A 22,509-nucleotide genomic window follows, 5' to 3' on the forward strand; every position below is an offset into this window, starting at 1 on the left:
TGCAGTAAACTAAAACACTTTAAGGAAAACTTGAAATGAAAAGTGAAACACAGAGAGCATACCATTGCATATAAGGCTTACTTAATGTACAGAACATTATCAGCATAAATTATCATAATCAATCTTGTTAAATTATGTAAGCTCACGTGATCATATTGTCTTAAAAAGCTAAGGCTTTACTTAGGACTATAATAACAACGTAGGGTAAATGAAACATAAAATATTAACAAGAGCCCAACGGTCATTATGGTTCCTTGGTAAGTGGAATATTAAAATGCTGTATGCCATGACTCATTATCATAATATTTATGCCTACATGTACCAGCTACTAACCAACAACTGTGTTCCAAGTTTGGATACAATCAGATATACTTAAAGGTTGTAGAGTTGTTGCAATAAAAAATGTTAGCCCTTCCCGAAAATTAGGCCCAATAAAATGTTTCCCTCAAATGGTCCCAAAAATATTGCGCCCACAAATTCGGGCCCAAAGAACTTGTCCCAAAATGCATTTGAGTTGAAAATAAAAGTTAAACCCTGACGGCAAAAAAAATGGGCCCGGAATTATTGGGGTCAGATGGCCTACATGTAGCAGCTATTAACCAACGTTTACCAAGTTTAGCTTCAACCCGACTGACGGTTGCGGTGTTGTTGCAATGGAGAAAAAAAATGTGGGCTCAGATGTTCCCAAAATATTGGGCCCCAAAAATTCGGGCCCAGAGAAGTTGCCTCAAAATGCATTTTAGTTGGAAATAAAATTGGTCCCACCAGCTAAAAACTGGATCCGGAATTTTGGGGGCCCAGATATTAACCAGCAACTGTATACCAAGTTTGACTGCAATCCGACTTCGGGTTGCGGAGTTATTGCAATGTAAAACTTTGTACGTTTGACCCCATAACCTTATTAATATTCATAAGGTCAGCGCTACAAAATCGGGCACACCTTCCTACTATAATGCATCTACATAACAAGTATGACAAATATGCATCACTCCATTGTTGAGTTATCACGGACTCAAGCGAGTGTCACAGACGCACACATACACGCACACTCCATCACCGTCGCATATATTCCTTTTGTCTTCGATAAGGAATCAAACTTGGTATGCACTAAACTATGTGTTTTTTGCAATTAATGGATATTGTCATCATCACATACCCTAAAGAAAAGTTGGGATCCTTTCTAATCCAAAGTCAAATCCGGAAGTAAAAACTTCAGAAAAATGGAACATTTTGCCGTCAGTGTGCAACTAAGACATCACACTAGTTTGCTTCAAGTTCACTTTTGGTACAATCTGTTACAATCTCAGCTATCGATATCTCCAAAACGTAATGTAGGATTTGGATAGACATTTCACCAGTATGCTTAGTATATGATTCTATTTATTAAGTCTAATGTCAATGTTCCTCTTTCCTCTATAAGATAATGAACGTTACAGTCTCATTTGAGTCAAACATAACCAACACTTTTCAAAATGTAGCAAAATTTAAGAGTAAGCAAATGAAAAATAAGAATATGATATCCATTAAAAGCCCTAAAAATAATAGGAACCTCTATCTCATTAATTTCTTGTTATCATACCTGGAGAGATGAAACTAATTGCGCATGATCAAAGCATCCTTAACTTGACTGTTACTAATGAAATGTTAGTGTTAACAACTAATAGAAACTTTATTATGTTTCTTTGTCTGTAAACTATTGTGAGCGTTCATGTTATATTCTTCGTGCGCTGATGGAATCAGTTTATACATCAAATAGGATATTACGTAAAGTTAATAACAATAAACTTAATTATTAAGATGATGATTTGAAACGGACAGATTATAAATCAATAAAAACAACCATAAAGCGAAAATTATAATAATAATTAAAGAATACAATGAAAAGTATTGATCGATTAAGTTAAGTCTCAGTAACTTACCATACAGAATATACAATCATATGATATGACGTCACAGTCATGTCATCTAACTGTCTTCAAGTTAAGAACGATAATACATTGGAACCGACAAACATGAGGAAATGCTGACTTAGAAAAGAAAAAAAACATATCACAGATATTAATTAATATCACCTCTACGTTCTTGTAGTTCAATTTAATAACACAATGGTATTGTAGATAACCAGTGAATGTCATTAAGTCTTAGCATTGACACAATTAAGGTGACTCTACTCTTGTTAGACATTACGTAACCGAAACGTCACAGTTTAAATCAAAATGTAGTAAAAGGATGAACAAAGATAAAGTGTAATCATTCACTCCTAGTTACCGAGTGTATGTGGATACATTATGTACAGATTTAAACCAAAGCATTCCAAACATGTCTGCGTAAAAATAGTATCGAAATATTAACAGAATCAGGCTTGTAATTAATTTTCTGAGTAGTAAGGTGTTTGTCGGGGGGAGGGGGGGGGGGGTGTTGGAAGGTGGAGATAGGGGTCTGGAATTGGGATGAATCATAACATTACATAAAATTGGACCAATAAAGGATGTTATACCATGCACACGAGAAGTGCGTGGAACAACCTTTTCTCTTTACTTCCGCAATTAACGAAGACTTTGTAACATATTTGGGTGTAAAATACTGTACATAACCATTTACATCCCATTCTACAGATTAACGTTTTGGTGGTGCAAATGAATACAATAACATCTACTTGATCACCAATGTGGTGGATCAGTCATCTAACACCTCCAACACCCCCTCCCCCCCCGCCCGCCCGCCCCTCCACATACACACAGAGAGTAAGATAGGGAGTGTGCTCTCTTTCTTCCCTCTCTCAATAGTTAACATCCACGAGATAAATATTCCTGTACCGATGACGTAGTGGGTGATGGATGACGTCATTAGTCGTTTATTTGGCTCTTAGTAATTTGAATTTGGCTTGAAGAGCAAATAAATAAAGAGTTAGAAAAGAAAGTATATTTGGACAGTAATGTGGGTAATAAAGCGTAAGATCTACTTGTTGTACACTTTACAATAACATAATTAGTAGCCTGTGTGATCATGTAAGATATCGAATCTTTGTTTGGAGTTCTTTGTAGTATTTGGAGTTATTAACAGTTTACAACGTTAACTCAGTCTCTTAATAGAATGGAGAAAATGTTCTAGGCACCCCATCCCCTTCTTCGAAAAAAGAAACAAAACGCTTGCAATAAATTCAAATTATGCATATTATCTGGGGTTAAACCCGCCTAATAGGTGGGTAATATATCTTAATTAATAGTGGAGGAGTCTTTCATATTTACTCATTCTTTCTAACATGTAGGCTACTTCCCTGTCATCGTTTAGTTTTAAACTTCATAAAGCTGAATTCAAGAGAGAAAAATAGTAAATTTGTTAATTGTATCTTAAACTTAGTTATCGGTGTGCACCATACTATATCAGTTGGTGGCGAAGATGAGATTGCTGCCTCTCAATATGAGATAGATAGTGGACAGTGTACTCATAACAATCTTTTGCAGCACATACATCAGATTTAGAAATTGTCACAGGGTAACATTTATCTCCCCATTACCCACCCATCTAGTCTCCCGAACGACAGCAATGTGACTAACAAACCTAACAAATTACATTTTAACACTTTAGCGCACAAAACTGAGTAGTTGAATGTATAGCATATTAAAGTATGACTTTAAGCACAACATTAATGTTGTTATGTTGTAGACCACTGGCTTTCAATCTAGGCTGCTTTTACTATAATATTTTGTTTAATTTTGAGACATGTTACTTTAAGCAGCTGAGTTCATCAGTAAAGTTAACTGGACTATATAACATAATACGGAGACAGTTATATCAGTTCATCAAATACAACACAACACTCAATGTGATGAGAAGACTTTTATAGCCTCAAATAACATGTTAACATTGAAGTACATATTCGACATGGACAAATGTAGTTGCAAATCATCTAAATATGCTATGGTTTAAGAACGAAGTTACAAAACTTGATTTTGTTGAGCTATTCAAATGTATAAATCCCATTTTTAACATGAATATTTAGGCCTGTACTAAGGGGCTGACGTCATCAGCAATGTAACATGAAAGGAGTATTCCAGACATTTATCTTACCAAACCAGAAAAGTTGAAGAAATATTAACAACACGCCTTTTTAGATGATAACATTTAAAGACTGAAATTCCGTTAAAAGCCAGCCTTTAAAACAAAATGTAAATTGAACAGTTATCTTTCAAATTTCACTTCTTTATTGGATAAGTGTTTATTAATATCATTGTACAACCTTATCTCTCTACAATGAATGTAAAAGTTACAGTCTTCACCAAGTCACCATTCCATTGTCTTGAGAATATAGGCATTTGATGACGTCACAATCATACAAGACTAGTTGCATGTGTATTATACTGGAGCTCTATCTGGAACTGTTGTACTATTTGGGAGATATTAACAGTTTACAACCTATTCTCTTTATTAGATCCTTCTTCACTGAAATTACTGCCATCAATTTGAGGATTAAGTTAATGACGTCACAGTCTTGCTGATGAACATGCATTTTGCATTGAGCTGTAATATAAAGATAATAAAATGATAAATATTAGGTTATATTGTATCACAATCAACGGGTCGAACAACGTGTACTACTTATTAGTAAAATAATGGGGAAGTGATACCTATAAGCAACCTCCTACTCCGGCAAAAGCGCCAGCAGTACCATGAGCCAACCATTAATTTAACCAACCAGCTAAACAAAACACCTCGTCACGGGACACAAGCCAACGATGTTTCTGTTATTGGAAGGAACTTATCACTCCTTTCCATACATTAATCAGGAATTTGCTTTGTGAAGGAAAAATATGATAAAAACCAATTATAGTTGAAGCAAATGATATTAGTGACCAGATAAAATTAGATAATCACAGATATAGGAATACAAATTCTGGTGTTCGATGGAGATAAATTTTAATATATTAAGATTTTACAACTAAAACTAGCAGACAATCACTGTTAACAAATACAATGTTAAATAATAAGGTAGAGAGTATTCAGCTGTATTGACTTACAGTTACTTGCGCCTTGCCCGGTTGAAGTTCTCCAAGCTGAATTGATAAGTCACCTCATGGAATCCCTAAACAAGAGGAAAAATTATAGGTAATGAATATGTATAATTATAATACAGAAACAAAGATGATGCAGTATAGTTAAATGTTGTAAATATTCATCATATGCATCCATGCTAAAAGTGTTATTTCAGATAAATCAATTCATGTCACATTAAACTTTGCATGTTTTCAAATATCTTGAAAATTGTTGTCCTGTTTATTATTATTAATTCTGTTTTTATTTTAGAACATGATATACACATGAAGGCTTAATCCATGAAACCAAGGTCACTAATGCTGTGGTCGCTTTGATTCCATGCTTGAAAGAACTGATTTGCGAAGGTTAGATTCTATAGAAAAGTTCTACTGTTTGCTTAAAATATTAAAAATAAGTATATAAGTAACAAAATTGAATAGTTTACGTCAACAATTATTGACTCATAACTCAAGGATCTAATCCTCTCCCAATCTATACAAGTGATTTCTGTGTAAAACAGGATTACTGTACAAGAATCAGTTCACTTATCTCCACACCCGATCCTCTTCCCTGCCGGTAACCATCAAATGACATATTCAGGGGATTTCCCCTTGATATCACGATGACTCAATCAATGCAACCCAATGTACCATCACACATTGGTGCGACGCAGGGAAATGTTCCGTCCTGTTTATAAGCTGATCCTGTCAAGCTGAGTAACCATTTTCAATTGAGCTACAGGGTTTAACATTCTCATCATCATGAAAGTTCGAGAATTCCTTCAAACATTAATTTAATCGTTACAGAAACATATCCAGATCACTCATCTCTCATTATGTGCTTTTCCAAAGAATTCACAAATGTAGGAGACAAATCAAACTGGACATTGACTCATGTGATTATGCATTACAAAGATCAATAGTTGGTGAAGGGTGCAGCATTCTTATGGTGTTAAAATGACCAGTATACTTCATTCTGAAGGTAAACTGAGTTTGATTCATAAATGTGGTTTATTTATTTCCAGCTGGACCCACCCCTCACCCTTCTTCCTCTAGAACTTTGAAACCAATTTGATTAAACTTTGTTTAAAGGTTAAGTACAATGTTGGGTAGGCCGTGTCACTATCTGACGTTTATACTGTTGTTCCTTTAATAAGGAAATTTCATGACGTCACCATTAGTGACATATAACGGGATCGTTATTTTAGTTGGTTCTCTTGACCATTCTAGATCGAGTTGCTCTTATATTTTGTTATGGCGGAACTTGTGTTATTATAGTTAGCAGCATTTGTTTTCAGTGGAGGAATATTGACAGTTTAGGCGTTAATTTTATATGCACATTATAGTGCACAAGACAGAGTCTTGTTTGCTAGTGTTACCTTGTTCACGAAAACTATACAATTCAATTAACGATAAATCATTCAGATTTTAGGTCTATGGTGATTTATAAACTAGTCCAAATAACACAGGTTAGAAATGAACAGGGGGACGGGGTGGGGGCAGGTGGACTCAGCCAATGATCAGTGGGTCTGAAGCGTTGCCCTGTGAATGTTCCAACGGTCAAGTGCCCGCCTAATACCCATGGTCAGTGGTCTAGTTGGACCCGGAGGCATAGTGCCTACGAAGTCTAAACAACTCCTTGATATCATGTTTTTTTAAAGTATTTTGTATGGCGTCCCGGGACCCCGATGCGAAAATATACACAACTATGGTTGAAAATAACTGTTCCTCTCAAAATTATTCGCGATCATAATACACCGCCATCCCATTCCCACAGCATCAGGGCATCTGTGATTACCATAGTACCAATGTCTGGGAACCTGTTAGTTTGCAGCTACAAGGCATATAGTACCATCCAAAATAAGAAATTGTGAGCCAGGTTACTTTTCTAAAAGTTTCTTTCTAGATTGTTAGTTTCTCTGTACAGTATCAGTATAGCGATTCTAAATTAAAAACGAAGGCAATACGGACGTTCAAAGGGAAATATGGCAGCTGTATATGAAAATATTGTTACATTTGTTAGCGGTTTAAAGACGTTTAATTTGCGTCCATGTTGGTGGTGGTGGGGGAGGGGGGGTGATATACATCTTCATCAAACTTTGGATAACAAATTTTAGATTTAAATACTTTAGTCGGATGAATCCTTCCTCCCTCGGCCTTCAAACAATTGCACTACAAGCCGCTATTTTTCTGCCTTTCAACAGAAATACTTCATCACGTCAACTCATCCATCTTCTGCATTGTGATTATACAAACCCAGTATTCGTTATTACCACCACGCCCAAACAATCATAGCTGTACGTGTAAGCTAACTAAACATTAAAAGGACCTCAGTCATTTAGACATAACGTGCCATGAAAACAGCTCTTGTGTTAATTCTAGAAAAGGAAGACATAGTTCGATGCAAAAAGAAAAATAAGAACATTGTTTGTTAGCTGGACTAGTCAGGTGTCTTTACATATAATGAAACAAATTTAAATAAAACGAAAGAAACAATAACCTTCTGATTTGGTGCTTGCGGAAGGAAGATTATTTAGGCCGCATCTAAACTTGACATGGAGAACAGTGCTATCATCATTACGTGTTATAAACTTGTAACTGGCCTATCTAAATTCCCTCTTCCAGTTCGATACACGACAATTATAAATATTTCCCCCTGATGAGGGACAAAGTATAATACTCTTTGTCTTATTTCTTTGTTCAACATTAGTTAATACCTCTTTTTGTCTGTTGTTAAAATTATGGTTACTAATTAACAGGAACATGAATCTATGTCTCTCTTACCTCTTCTCCTGGTAGATTGCCCCTATTGTCACAGGCCTGAAAGGAAGAAAAATATAATATTCATGAGATTTTGAAAATGAATTTCAGGAAAATATAACATGGCGAACCCAAAAATGTATAAGATAGAATGATATATCTTCACAAATATCGCAGTAAACTATTCCTGGCAGGTAAACCACATCTGTATTGAACACACTAAAGTCAATGTAGGAGACAGACTCGTCACTGTAAGATGCACGGACTAAATAACAAGAATATAAACATTAGTTTTACAGGGAAGACATACTTAGTTTTAAACCCGTCATCAAACACTGAGTGACGTCATCAAACACTGAGTGACGTCATAATGATGAACTTCTCACTGAGATGATCAGATGGATACCATGGACGAGAGGATGACGAGGAGGGAAAGAGGGCAGTATTCAAAGATAGAACTCAGAGCATCGTGGTTGGATCGACGTAATGGCCAAAATAGAGCAAAATATTATTAAGCCCACAAAGCAGCATATTGGTTACCCCCCCCCCACCCCGTCTTAGATGGAATATTTCTATCGTGTTGTTGATCGTGTAGAGATATCCATGAAAGTTTTGGAAATGCAGTTGTGTGATGAACACATAAAATAAGAGACACAAGGGAGACTTAAATATAGTCTGGTAGAGATCTGTTAACAATGAAAAAATAATGAAATGTAATAAACCCTGCACAGATGTTTTTCTTTCTAAGTTTACCCTGTGTGTGTATGCTTATTGAATGTTTTTACATGTGCAAATTATCGCAATAGTTGACTCTCTCTGTCCAACTTAGGCTGGGAAAATTTAGACCAGAGAACGACGGCCTGTAAGTTATGAATGACTATAGTCTGTGCATTTAACCGATACTCCCTGTCTGTCTGTTAGACTAGTACAGGCAGAAACCCGCATGAGCTCGTCATTGCTTTGTCTCTATGTATTACCTGGACTCAGACCTGGTTTGGGTTGCTCATATCTCTCTAGAACTCTGTTTAGACTCGAGACTACCATATACTCGAACCAAGTGGTTGTCGGACTCGGCTTGAAATCAGGAATAATTTGACTCAACTACATCAGAGCGTTTATTATACTATAACATACAAACATATTGAATTGTTCTGGTGGAAAGAGTACTAAAAACAATAGGAACCATGTGAGGGTACAAGGTCAGGATGTTGCATTTTGCTACCGTCAGCGCTTGAATATAATTATTAATTTGCCGGGTGGTAATTGTTTAGAACTCAACCACATTACCAGTTACTTTGAACACCCCACCTCTTCTCCCTATCTGGCCCAGGCTCCTTCAATAACCTATTTTATATACACATTATTAATTATTCAAAAGACGAAAGAAATAATGCAAATATTTTAAACCATTATTAATTCAGATTCACCCGCGTTGCCATTTTTGTATCATAATGCCTCTGCTTATTCATAGTACTGTACATACAGAGGGTGGTACAAAAAAAAAACGTTTCTTGAAAGTTAAATAAAAACCTTAAATTTAACACCTTTAAGTTAAACTTTAATGAAGTCACCTCTACTTTAATTTTCAAAGTAAGTTAAAATCTAGTTGATGAAATCTACCTTAAAAATACACTTGTTTCTTTGTTTCAAGTTAAAAACAGATCTGCCGTTTCATATGCTGGACCCACACATTCATATCAGTCACATATATATACATTAATCTAAAAAATAATGAAATATAATCAATATGGATCCCTCATTACAACTGAAACTATTAGAACCGATTAAATTTACTGACTGTTGTATTACTGCGTACAGTGACGTCACAACGTAAAGATTCTAGAGATGAAAAGTATGCATCGATATTTTCACCAATAACACTTTTTTAACTGAGACGGTGTGAGAGAGAGAAATTGCAAGCACGATAGATTCATTTTGTTTTATAAGGATTTATCTGTCTGAATATTCTCTACTTTAAAATTGAGAATTTTTATTGATTCACAAGGAAATTACTTCTATAAGGAGAGCACATAGGGGTCTACATGCGGAGAAAGTAGGACAAGAATAATTAGGAAATAGGACGAAAGAGCTGGAGTACGAGCATGGCAGGGAAATTTCATTTAGTTTGATTCATTGTACCAAACCTCCTGTTATGTGTACCATACCTCATGTTATTTGTACCATACCTCCTGTTATGTGTACCATACCTCATGTTATTTATACCATACCTCATGTTATTTATACTGTACCTCATTTAATTTATAACATACCTCATGTTAATTGTACTATACCTCATGTTATTTGTACCATACCTCATGTTATTTGTACCATACCTCATGTTATTTGTACTATACCTCGTGTTATTTGCAACATACCTCATGTTATTTGTACCATATCTCATTTTATTTGTACCATACATCATGTTATTTGTAACATACCTCATGTTATTTGTAACATAATTCATGTTATTTGTAACATACCTCATGTTATGTGTACCATACCTCATGTTATTTGTACCATACCTCATGTTATTTGTACCATACCTCATGTTATTTGTACCATATCTCATGTTATTTGTACCAAACCTCATGTTATTTGTACAATAACTCATGTTATTTGTACAATACCTGATGTTTTTATTTGTACCATATATCATGTATTTTATTTGTACAATACCTCATGTTATTTGTACCATACCTCATGTTATTTGTACCATATCTAATTTCATTTGTACTATACCTCATGTTATTTGTACCATACCTCATGTTATTTGTAAAATACCTCATGTTTTTATTTGTAACATACCTCGTGTTATTTGTACCATATCTCATGTTATTTGTACAATAACTCATGTTATTTGTACCATATCTCATTTTATTTGTAACATAACTCATGTTATTTGTACCATATCTCATGTTATTTGTACCATACCTCATGTTATTTGTACCATACCTTATCTTATTTGTAACATACCTCATGTTATTTGTAACATACCTCATGTTATGTGTACCATACCTCATGTTATTTGTACCATACCTCATGTTATTTGTACCATACCTCATGTTATTTGTACAATAACTCATGTTATTTGTACCATTTCTCATTTTATTTGTAACATAACTCATGTTATTTAACCATATCTAATTTCATTTGTACTATACCTCATGTTATTTGTACCATACCTCATGTTATTTGTAAAATACCTCATGTTTTTATTTGTAACATACCTCATGTTATTTGTACCATATCTCATGTTATTTGTACCATACCTCATGTTATTTGTACCATACCTTATCTTATTTGTACCATACCTCATGTTTTTATTTGTAACATACCTCATGTTATTTGTTCAATACCTCATGTTTTTATTTGTAACATACCTCATGTTATTTGTACCATACCTCATGTTATTTGTACCATACCTAATGTTATTTACACCATACCTAATGTTATTTACATCATACCTCATGTTATTTGTACTATACCTCATGTTATTTGTAACATACCTCATGTTATTTGTAACATACCTCATGTTTTTATTTGTACTATACCTCATGTTATTTGTAACATACCTCATGTTATTTGTACCATACCTAATGTTATTTGTACCATACCTCATGTTTTTATTTGTAACATACCTCATGTTATTTGTAACATACCTCAAGTTATTTGTAACATACCTCATGTTATTTGTAACAAACCTCATGTTATTTGTACTATACCTCATGTTATTTGTAACATACCTCATGTTATTTGTAACATACCTCATGTTTTTATTTGTACTATACCTCATGTTATTTGTAACATACCTCATGTTATTTGTACCATACCTAATGTTATTTGTACCATACCTCATGTTTTTATTTGTAACATACCTCATGTTATTTGTAACATACCTCAAGTTATTTGTAACATACCTCATGTTATTTGTAACATACCTCATGTTATGTGTACCATACCTCATGTTATTTGCACTATACCTAGTCACAAGGGTTTCTTGTATTGTACGATACAAATATCCTGGACAAATAACTCCTCGTCGTTGACAAATGAACGTTTTTTAAAATAATTATCGTTACTTCAGTATAGAAACCTAGCCACTCCCCCCACCTCCATTAGAATATTTAAGGAAGTTGTTTGCATGTTTGATATGTTCATTTATTAATAACAAATCAAACCAGAGAAATATATGCTATTACGATAATTAGGCAATACATGGCATTTTATGACAGATTGTGTTTAATTGGGTTCAAATGTACTGTATTAGAATAATGTCCTACAGTGCGCTGTGTGATTGCATTAATTACCACTTCATTAATGCGCACACATCTATCTAAACATTTACGATTATATAAGAGAGATTGAATAAAAACAAAGCTTAGGATCATGATAAAATAGTTATGAAAACTTCGTAACATTCTCAAAGGGATTCCTATAACGTATACTGTGAGCCTGACAGGTAGTAGACACTTGACAACATGTAACACTGCGCCCATTTCAAGAGTGTCGGGAAAATGAAGATCATATCTTAGATTAACGCTCTGTCCTTCTGTGACTTATATTACATTCTAATGTATCATAGCTCTCTAGTCTGTCAGTTTGAAACAAATGCATTAAAAAAAATCAACTGAATATTTATGTCAATATCTTAAAGTTAGAATATCAACTAGTTGAGTCTCTATAGCTATTCATACTGTAGCACTTTCATACATGTAAACAAACATGTCTTAGTCCGTAGCGACTGCAATGGAATACCTATAACAATATACTATATGACTATGACCTATGTCTGTTATACCAGACCATCTGTAAATCAGCCTAGTCTGTATTTCAGACAAATCCCTCTTATGACATCGTCAAAAGTGATATGTCAGTGATAGCATTACTTATACCATTTTGATCTCGAGGGATAATTGGATCATCGTTAACGGTGTATCAGAAAGATAAAATCAGATTATAAAATTCTCAAAATTATAATCTGTAATATTTACAGATCTTCCGTCAACTAATTATTCCTTTAAGCTTCTTGATTGGACAATTCCTATTGTATTGAGTATACATGAACTATTTATATGGAACACGCACTGCATCCAGCACTTAGGGGTATTTTAGTAAAAGCCAATAGAAATTTATACAATCCTGATATCTTACCAAAGAATGGAATAAAGCGATTCAGAATTATTTGCTTTGCTTTTCTGTTAAGTTTATGCGAACAGAATCACTTTTTCAGAAACACAAGTTTTCAAGTATTATTAACCTTTTACTTTCTTATCTTTACGTTCATATTAATGTACATATTTTTGTATTTCTTAGTCTTTGGTTCCCTTGTTTAAACATTTTATATTTATTCTGGTGATAACGGAAATGAAATGAACAATATATTCGGCTTTTCTAATAGATTCTGTGGTTAGATATTTCTTATTTACGGAAGCTCTAAGTGTACATGTTATTTATACAACGATATAGCAATACTATACTAAGAATTAATAAACACTAGGCGATTAGGATTAAAGCAACTTCAGCCCAAAGTCTTACATGTATAAGAAGGGGAAGCTACTTATGAAATATGTAACAGGTTTGATTTAAGTTCCGATGCTGGTTTCCCATGAGTTCAATCATCTCTCCAATTTATAATTATTCATGAAACAGATGAAAGCTTTTGAGCGCTATTTAATGACGATTAAGTTGATACTGTAAACGAAACCAGCTACATTAATGCTACATTCGTTAAGTTAGTCTTGTCATCCAACCATTGCTGTACACAGATCATAACATAATCAAACATAATGTTACTTCGGTCCACCAGGGGAGATTAAAGTAAGTTTTGTAACAACAAATATCTATGGCACTAAATATTTGGGACACAAAATTATCTAAATCTGGTTAAAAGACAAATAATTCTCTGATTAGGAGCAGTCACGTGATTGTTCTAGATATCTTAGTTAGTTGCAGGGTATCCAATAATTCTGCAAGTATTGCACGGTTTGGTCAAAGTTACAACCAATGACGTAATAGGCAGCTTTATTTAATGGATGATCAACTTCTCCTAACACCATGCAGAGAAAACGAAAAATTGAACATAACCAGTGTAAACCGGGGAGCTATACAAATACAAATATGCAAGAGCAGCCACAGTAAGCTACAGGGTCGGCTAAATGGACTGTTTATACGACAACTGTATGTATGTGCTATGATCAGGGCAGGCGCGGCGGAACGGAAAAATTATTGGGGGGGCTAATGTGTGAAGACTATCTAAGCGGAGCGCCACCATCGGTTGGCGCGGAGCGTACAAGAAAATTTTGGGTTTTTTTCAAACCCCCAGATGGCCGGAAACGGCACTTCCCGAGTGTTTTATGCTTCGAATACCTAGCCCTAAAATATGGGTCTCAAGCCTGCAATTTCTCAGATTGCACGTAAAAGTCTGTAAAAGCATTGTTATTTGTATATCCCATGGTGTTTTAAGAGAGTAGCTATTACTCGTAGTGTTCTCGCAAATACGTTTTTTGAGTGTAGTAAGGGCAGTGGCGGAGCTAGGGGTATTGGTCGGGGGGGGCAAGAATGGTCTGTAGGGGCACTTTCGACACTATCTAAGCGGAGCGCCACCATAGGTTGGCGCGGAGCGTACGGACATTTTTTGAGTAAAGATACTCCCTAGATTGCAGGAAATGACCCTCTCCGGGCCTTGCTAATTTGCAGATAAACGGAGAATAAATAGGTGTCGTCGCCATTTTGTCGGAAAATTACACCAACAGAATATGACAAATGTCACTAGATAGATGAGAGCGCAATAAAATAGTCAATAATCGCGAATAAGTAAAAAGTAGTGAAAGCTGAAAAGGGCACCAGCAGTCTATTTGAGTCCGTCAGGGGGGGGGGGGGCATCCGCCCCTGACTGTATGGACGCTTCGCCACTGAGTAAGGGGATGTTGGAGAACTGGCTGAAATGAGGCAAGTCATTGGCCTAAGACGAAGTTGTGTTGAGCTTACCGGTACTCACACTCACTGCTTCCACTTTTCACGGGGCGTGAAGAAGCGGTTGGGGTGACAATGTGGTCTATAGCCAGGGGACGGGCCGAGGGTCCCCAGCATTTAATAAAATTATTACACCTGTATAGTATACGTGTGCATCGGACAGATCGACAAGTATGCATTGCAAAATGGGCAGATGCACGTTTCGGAGCCTTGGTAAATATTGGGGGGGCTTATCATGCATTTGCCCCCTCAACTTTTTTATTGGGGGGCTGAGCCCCCCCCCCCCTCAAGACCCCCGGTTCCGCCGCCACTGGATCAGGGACGTAGCTAAGGTCTGGTGATTGGAGGGGTGTAGTGGCTGAAATTTAAACTGGATGCATGGGTTTTTAAGCCAGAAAATTCCGACTGCTGCCTTGCAAACCCACACCCACCCCCGGCTTATCGTTAACGATACGGTCAGTGTCAGTCAGACACCCCATCTTTGGCGACTGCACTTTTGTTCCGAACTTTTTTCGACACTATTAAGAAGCATTTGAAAACTTATCTTTTTAGGCTTGAGTATGGGCATAAATCTAATTCATTGTTTTATTCACATTACTGTGCCCAGTTTTTATGTTCTTTATTGTGGTTTATAACCCTGTCTTATTTCATTTTTTACTTTCATTGCTGTTGTTATTACTTTTAGGTTTTCATACATTTGGTAATTTTACATTCCAGGTATTGGTTCTTTTGTACAGTGCTCTTGTGCATGTTTTATTTCATGATAACAGCACTTTAATATTAGGTATTTATATTATTTATTATTATGATTATACATGTGTACCACTGCCCCTCACTTCACAAACTTATTAATCACTCTGGTTAAGCAAGTAAGCAACTGAGCATAAGTTATCTGCTTAAAGGCTACATAAGATACTAACTACAAAAGCTATTTTAATGTAACAAAGGGGGAAAACTGTTTTTTTTTTTCTCAACAAATTATTTTCGACAAAATAGTGAATTACCAAAAAATAATGTGCTTTTTCCTAGCTCGCTTAATATATATTTTTTTTTGAGAGGGGGGGGGGGGGGTGGGTCGGCCGGGCTGTTTATCACTAATATGAACAATCTGTCTACCATCTTCGTCAAGGACCAATAGAGCGCTTAGAAATAAGTATAAAAACATACTGTAAAAAACATACAGTTCTCATTGGTTGTGGTTCTCACGTAGGCCTACAGATATACATTGTATACATATACATTACATATACATTAGTCATATACGTGACTAAAACTAGTACTATTTTCGTGGCATCCATACGCATATAGAATAGCTGTAAACGGCGCTAATATTCAATTTTCGTTAGTCTGACTCTGCCAATGGGAAACCGTAGCCGGGAAATATCCCTAGGGCGGGGAGGATACAGTTAAGGAACATACTATAAGTATCGCCCACATGTTAAATATACCAAATTATTTACCCAATAATTTTTAAAGATAGTGCAACCTTGAAAAATGAAGGAAATCATCAAGAAGTTAAATTTTAGGCCAATTCCCGAATACCATTTTTTCTGCTCATTGATGTAAACCTCATGCTTTTTTTTAAATTTAATGGTCATTACTTCTGAGGAAGATGATTGTCTACTCCTATAGGCCTACAATATTATGTGGCCCGATTCCGCGAAAAAAAAATAACCCCTGAGCTATTTCTATAAAATATTTTCTAGTCTAAATTCGGCCAAAATAGTCTTACACCTATCGTCTACATTAAATATATACCATGGAGACAATATATATACTGAACTTACTTGAAGCTATCGAACTTTTCATATTTAGCAGTGTAATAATTATTTATAGGAAGCGTGTATCACGTACGATTGCTAGCTCAGCTTCATAACATGCTGTTCGTGACGAATCATCGTTGTTGTCGTCGTTGTGCATACGATTCGTGACTATCCATCGAGTGAGGTTAGGTAGACTATATGCATTTTATTACGCAGTGGCCAACTGTAGGCTGGTAATAGGCAATAGGCTACATTTCGCTAATTGCATCTGCCAAACTAAGTAGGCCTTACTGTTGCTACGATTATAATCGAGTTAACGGAGCTGACGAGTATTCAAGATCAAAAGAGCACTGACAAAATACCATGCAAAAACTCAACAGTTTCTTAACATTATTTTCGACACTGAAATGTGGGGGGGGGGGGCAGTTGCTTCCACTGCTCCCTACGGATATGTCCCTGATATATACTGAATTTACTTGCAGCAAGCGAACAGGGTCAACCCACCCAATAGCAAAATTAGTACATAAATAAACCGAATTGAAGCTGGCGAAGGTTTTTTTTTTTAGAGTATTCAAAATCATACGAAGTTTTGTACTGTGGAGTATAAGGATCGCGAGATCCAATTTCTCAAAGTGGCAAAGAAAATGTAGTAAATATGACAGATTTAAGGTCAATTTTGACAGAAAATTTTCAATTTTTAGGTCATTCACAATCACAAGTATAAATGAATATAGGCCTAGGTAAATTCAGAGTGCGACAGTCGAAAATTCCGACTGTCGCACTCCAATTTTTAATCGTCAGTTTTACCAAGTGGGGGGGGGGGTGAGACACTCCACACCCCCATCTAGCAACGTCCCTGGCTATGATGAGCATTTGCCCCGAAATTAAATGAACATAAACAAGAACGGTGCAACATGATTGACAACATTCTACGGTCTCATATTTATTGTACATCGAGACGGCGAAATAAAAGCGGGATATTTTCAGTACATTCCTTAAAGCAGTTTAGGTGAACAAATTATTTGATTAAGATATTTGTTAATGTCATTCATTTCTACTACAGCTAAGTTTTGTTTCAGAAGAATAATACCAATTTTTCACGAGGATGTAAAGTGGAATGTTGGTAACGTTTAGCAACGACGGTTATGTCAATTATGTTGTTTCAAAGTCATACAAGCTATTAGTGTTCTACTAAATATTGAAATGATATCCTCAGTTGTTAATTATCATACCGATGCTCGTAAATTACTTACAGAATTTTATCTCAAAAGTTATATTTTAAAGATATGTATTTCTGTTCACTTCCAGATTTTTAAAGTTTGTCTCTACGTTTGGAATAAACGTGATACAATAGTTAATGTGAGTTGTTCCTCTATTATTTGGCGCCCTCAACTCTCCACCCCATCCTAGACACTAATGATCAGGAATGATTGAGGCTGGAATGTCCAAGTGTCGCAAGAACATATCTTTAACACTTTTAAGATAATTATTAAAATACAATTACCGGATGACAAATTAGGAATATTTAAAACAGATTAACAGTTACCGACTATATCGTAGTTGGAGCAACTCCATGCACCCCCCCCCCACCCCTTCGGATCCTGACTGCTTCAAAATCGTCTAATGTATGTATTTTTTGTGTCTATTCAATACACGCTGGAAATAATATACGAATATTTGTCTTATATTCATATTTTATCAAATGATTGCATATGTTTTGGTTACCATGGTATCCGTACAACAAAACAACGAAGCGGATTGAAGTATATGCATACTACTACAGAGTTTCTTTCTATTTCCTTATTTTAATTTATTAGCAAGGTATAGTGCTATCATGGATATTTCTAGCTTCTGCACTTTGTGTTGTTTTTGCTACAATCTGCTGGTAGCAAACTTAACCGCAAAAGGGGAGATAAGGACCTTGAAAACATGATACTTTATTTTACCAAAATCACGCCAGGAAAGATGAGAGTTGGCTCTCTACACCCCCCCCCCACCCCATGGAAGTAGGAGCGGGAAGATTTCTGAAAGTTCTTTCTTTACAGCAAAACTTCTAATATTACCGGCAACACGTAAACTGCACAGATAATGTACCACTATATTGATTTATTTACATTTATTGGGGACTGAAAACAGAGCTAGGGCAGCATAACGCAAACAAGCTGACCAGACTTGCATTATGAGAAATAGCTGTAAGAAAGGTGAACAATCTCTTACCTGCCATTGACCGGTTTGTAGATTCAGACGACGATACCTGTGACGGCCGAGATTATTCCAAACTGATGAAAAACATAAAAGAGAGATATGTAAATGATAAGTGCATACTTAATCTTTATTGGTCTCGAATGAAATCATTAATATATTCACCGAATTTATGTTGGTTCTCGATGATAACTTCATATCAGCGGAGTAATCAATTTGGTTGATTCCTTAATTTTGATCTTATCAGTTTACTACCATTATCATTTCAGTACAGTGTAGCTGATCAGTTTACATCATGATATCTCAGTAAGATTACCGATCAGTTTACTATCAATAATCCTTCATGAAACATGTGAAACAACTAAAATAGGAACGAATATTGGACTAAATTAAGAAATCAATTCATGATAGTCGAGTTTTCGATGCTCAGATCAAGAATAGTAGTCCATGAGATAATGAACTGATCAGAGAACATCCAACATCAGTGACGTCATCACAGATCAAGAGAGCCATAATTAAACACTGCTTAAAAACAATTGGAAAAAAAACGGGATTTTGTTTGAATAGCTAAGTTAAGTTAAATAATATATTTAAAAAGATAAACAAAACAATTTCATAACCACGTAGCCAGTCTCCATGTAAGAGGACTGCTGGATCTAACAGCATTCCAGTTCGGTAAAGGAAGGTTTATTGTTTTACAGACAGGGTTCCTTTGTTTCATGTTATTTTAACTCTACTAAGAATAAATCATAGTTGTAGGAACACGGTACAGGTGACAACTGATACCTCGCTTTGCTAAGTAGAGAGTGATGGGGTTGTGGGGAGGGGGCGGGGAGGAGGAATAAGTTATGAGAGTGCCCGAAAATGAAATTATCAATTCAAGTTTTATACACTTAGTTACTCGTCTAAATATCAACGTTTTCGAAAATAAATAATGCACGACTAATGTGACTTTGACTACATCTCTGAATCTCTCGCTAAGCTGTTCCTCACGAGATAATTTAGTAAACACACATCTGTCAACAGTAGTCAAATGTTTACTGGTTCGGGCAAATGTGTTGTTTACACTAACTACTTCTGTCTTTGAGATTGATCAATGATGACATCATCAGCAGTGACGTCACTCCACCATTAACAATGGGAATCTCGATGTGTCCTTTAAACACAGAACAATGAAAGAGCCTACAATGAGTACGAGTCTGAGAAATAATGTTGAGAGGTGGAGATAGAGAGGTTTGTATGTATGTACATTAATCTTAATTAATTTAAATAATGCATTTAGGTAGAATATTAGTATAAAGATGTTATTGTACAGGGAAATGAAACATTTGATTGCTCGTGATGTTTGTGAAACTATCCCGGTTATCTAGATATTCAGTTTAACAATATGCTAACTCTATGCTTTCTTCGCGTACAAAGAAACGTCTCATGCCGGTAATCTGACCTAGTTTCGAATGAGGTGTAACAGAAATGTTAGACACCACCATCGATCCCAGAAAATACACACACAGCTTGCTACCGTCGGTAATTAGACACTAGTGTACAGTCAATTACATACAGCTACGGTCAATACCCACAACACAGTGTAATTAACAGCGTGGACATCTCAGGTCTAGATCAAAGATAACAGTGTATCACGTTTCATTACTGTCTGCATTGGGTAGCGAAAAGAAGAAAACGTCATTTGCAAGCAACGGAAACTTAACTTTTCAGAGCGCGGCACGCGGTTTAGGGCGAGTCTTCAAAGCCTTTATGGTAAATTAAATGATGACGTAGGCTTCTCAGTGCAGCCCTAAATGTTAAATGTTATCCACAGTTTTAAAAATTATTATGACTCAACTTTAATATGAATATTTTTAATAGCTGACATACAATATCTAAATTTGTCAATGACAAATTTGTAATAGTTTGATATGTCATTCGACGTCATAGGTATTGTTTTACTTATTATTGTATATTCTGTGGTGCATCTGTAGGAGCTGACCTAATAACCTGTGTGTCAGACTAAGTATTCCAGTTAGTTTACGAGCCTCCAGTAATTAAATGAGAATTTATTGAATTTAACATTGTATAAAAATACAACCTGGACTTATAGCAGTGACTTTATCGATCTAATAAAATATATCAAAATTAAACTTCTACTTTTATTTACACAAACAATTGAGCAATTTGTGACATGCGTGAAACTACTTGACAACCTATCTTATAGTAAATAATCAGAGATAAAATATGCATGAAAAATTAAGTGACGTACTAAGTGAAATATTTTAGGAATCTGATATCAGAAAATAACCCTCAACAAAGTTTTCACAGATCTCTGTTTAAGGTACATTGATAATAAGGTAGCACTTATGATGACTCGAATATCATACAAAGATTGACATACATCCAAACTGTCCTGAAAATTTGTGTTTTACAATGTTTGCAGACTTTCACCTCTGCTGATCTCAAATGACAGTTAACCTTGAAATAATTTTTTAAAGAATATCTTCGGTGCTCAGTTTCCCTACTAATTTATTTCGAGTCAGATGTAAGATTTCCCCCAAAGTGCCATGAATTAATCTACAACAGCAGTATTACAAACCAATCTGAGAGTTGATGTGGATGTGTCCCTATATAGGCTACCTCAGTATGAATATATTTGCCTTGGTGGTGCAGCTTGTTGTGCGCATGTCTGCTCGAGTACTTACTGCGACGCTTATTATGCGTTTATTTGTTCAGGTATTGGTGACGCAAGACATGAACCAATAAAATGTCACTATATCGATTAATTTGAAATCAATGAAAACCTGCGATATATGTAGTTTAATTAGCATATCAGAACATACTTAATTTGTTGTTGAATAATCATGGTAAGACTTCCAACTAGTATTGTACCTTTGATGTAAGCAGACGTACTTTATAGCATTCATATAAAAATCATTGCACCTGTTACTTGATCCTATATCGCTGGTAATACATAAACCACAACCATGGATGCTTTAACTATCCCTAGCATGTTACGTTAATTAAATGCGATATATACAAATGGAATACGCAGGTGCGTATCCAGGGGGGCGTTGGGGACGCGCGCCCCCCGGTAAGAAAAAGAGGAGAGAAAAAAAGAGAAGAAAAAAGGGAAAAGGAGGGGAAAAAGAAAAGGAGGAGAGAAAGGAAGGGAAAGGCAAAAGAAAAAAGAGAGAAAAAGGAGAAAAGGAGGGAGTAGAAGATAGCCAAGACCTCGGGAAGAGAAAGAGGAACAGTCATAGTTAAAGCGCTGATCCCTATTATATACACAGGGTAGCCAGTGACAGATCAAGGATTACGGAGGGGGTGTGCGCCTCACCCTACCCTTTACACCAACAACTCCATTTTTGACGTTTTTTTTCAATCTCTCACTAATGTATCTATATAAATACTATATATGATCTATCATAACTCGTCTTAAACAATTGTACAATTGTGCTATATGGAACCAACTGTGGCTGGTCTTGAACTCGACGGGGTCGTCGGGAACATGACGCATTTCGGGAAGGGGGCGACCGCCCCCCCCCCCGAGCAAATTTTCTTTATGACATCGCTAGTAATTTCAAAATAGACAATTCTTAGGTGCAACTTACAAGGCCTGGGAAGTGTCATTTCCAGCGATCTGGGAGGCATTTTCGGCAAAAAATTTTCTTCTACGCTTCGCGCCAACTCATGGTGGCGCTTCGCTTAGATAGTTTGCATACAGGCTTCGCCCCTCTCTTGGCAATTACTCGCTACACGCCTGTTCGAATTTGTAAAGCAAAGAACAGACA

At 35.8% G+C, this 22,509-nt stretch overlaps 2 protein-coding genes across 4 annotated transcripts in view; one reads left to right on the forward strand and one right to left on the reverse strand.

Moving 5' to 3' along the window:
• LOC139977734 (uncharacterized) overlaps positions 1-22,509 on the forward strand; it is a 475,642-nt gene that overhangs the window by 227,671 nt on the left and 225,462 nt on the right. The window lies entirely within an intron of this gene.
• LOC139977746 (NLR family CARD domain-containing protein 4-like) overlaps positions 2,390-22,509 on the reverse strand; it is a 64,758-nt gene continuing 44,638 nt past the window's right edge. Inside the window, exons 6-9 of the mRNA XM_071987335.1 lie at positions 18,746-18,807; positions 7,818-7,853; positions 5,019-5,083; positions 2,390-4,521 (exon numbers count right to left, since the gene is read on the reverse strand). Of these exons, the coding sequence (XP_071843436.1) occupies positions 5,021-5,083; positions 7,818-7,853; positions 18,746-18,807 (161 nt within the window). The 3' untranslated portion in view covers positions 2,390-4,521; positions 5,019-5,020. The remainder of the gene's footprint in view (positions 4,522-5,018; positions 5,084-7,817; positions 7,854-18,745; positions 18,808-22,509) is intronic.

Source organism: Apostichopus japonicus, chromosome 12 (assembly GCF_037975245.1).
Source record: "Apostichopus japonicus isolate 1M-3 chromosome 12, ASM3797524v1, whole genome shotgun sequence".
Lineage (NCBI taxonomy): Eukaryota > Metazoa > Echinodermata > Holothuroidea > Aspidochirotida > Stichopodidae > Apostichopus > Apostichopus japonicus.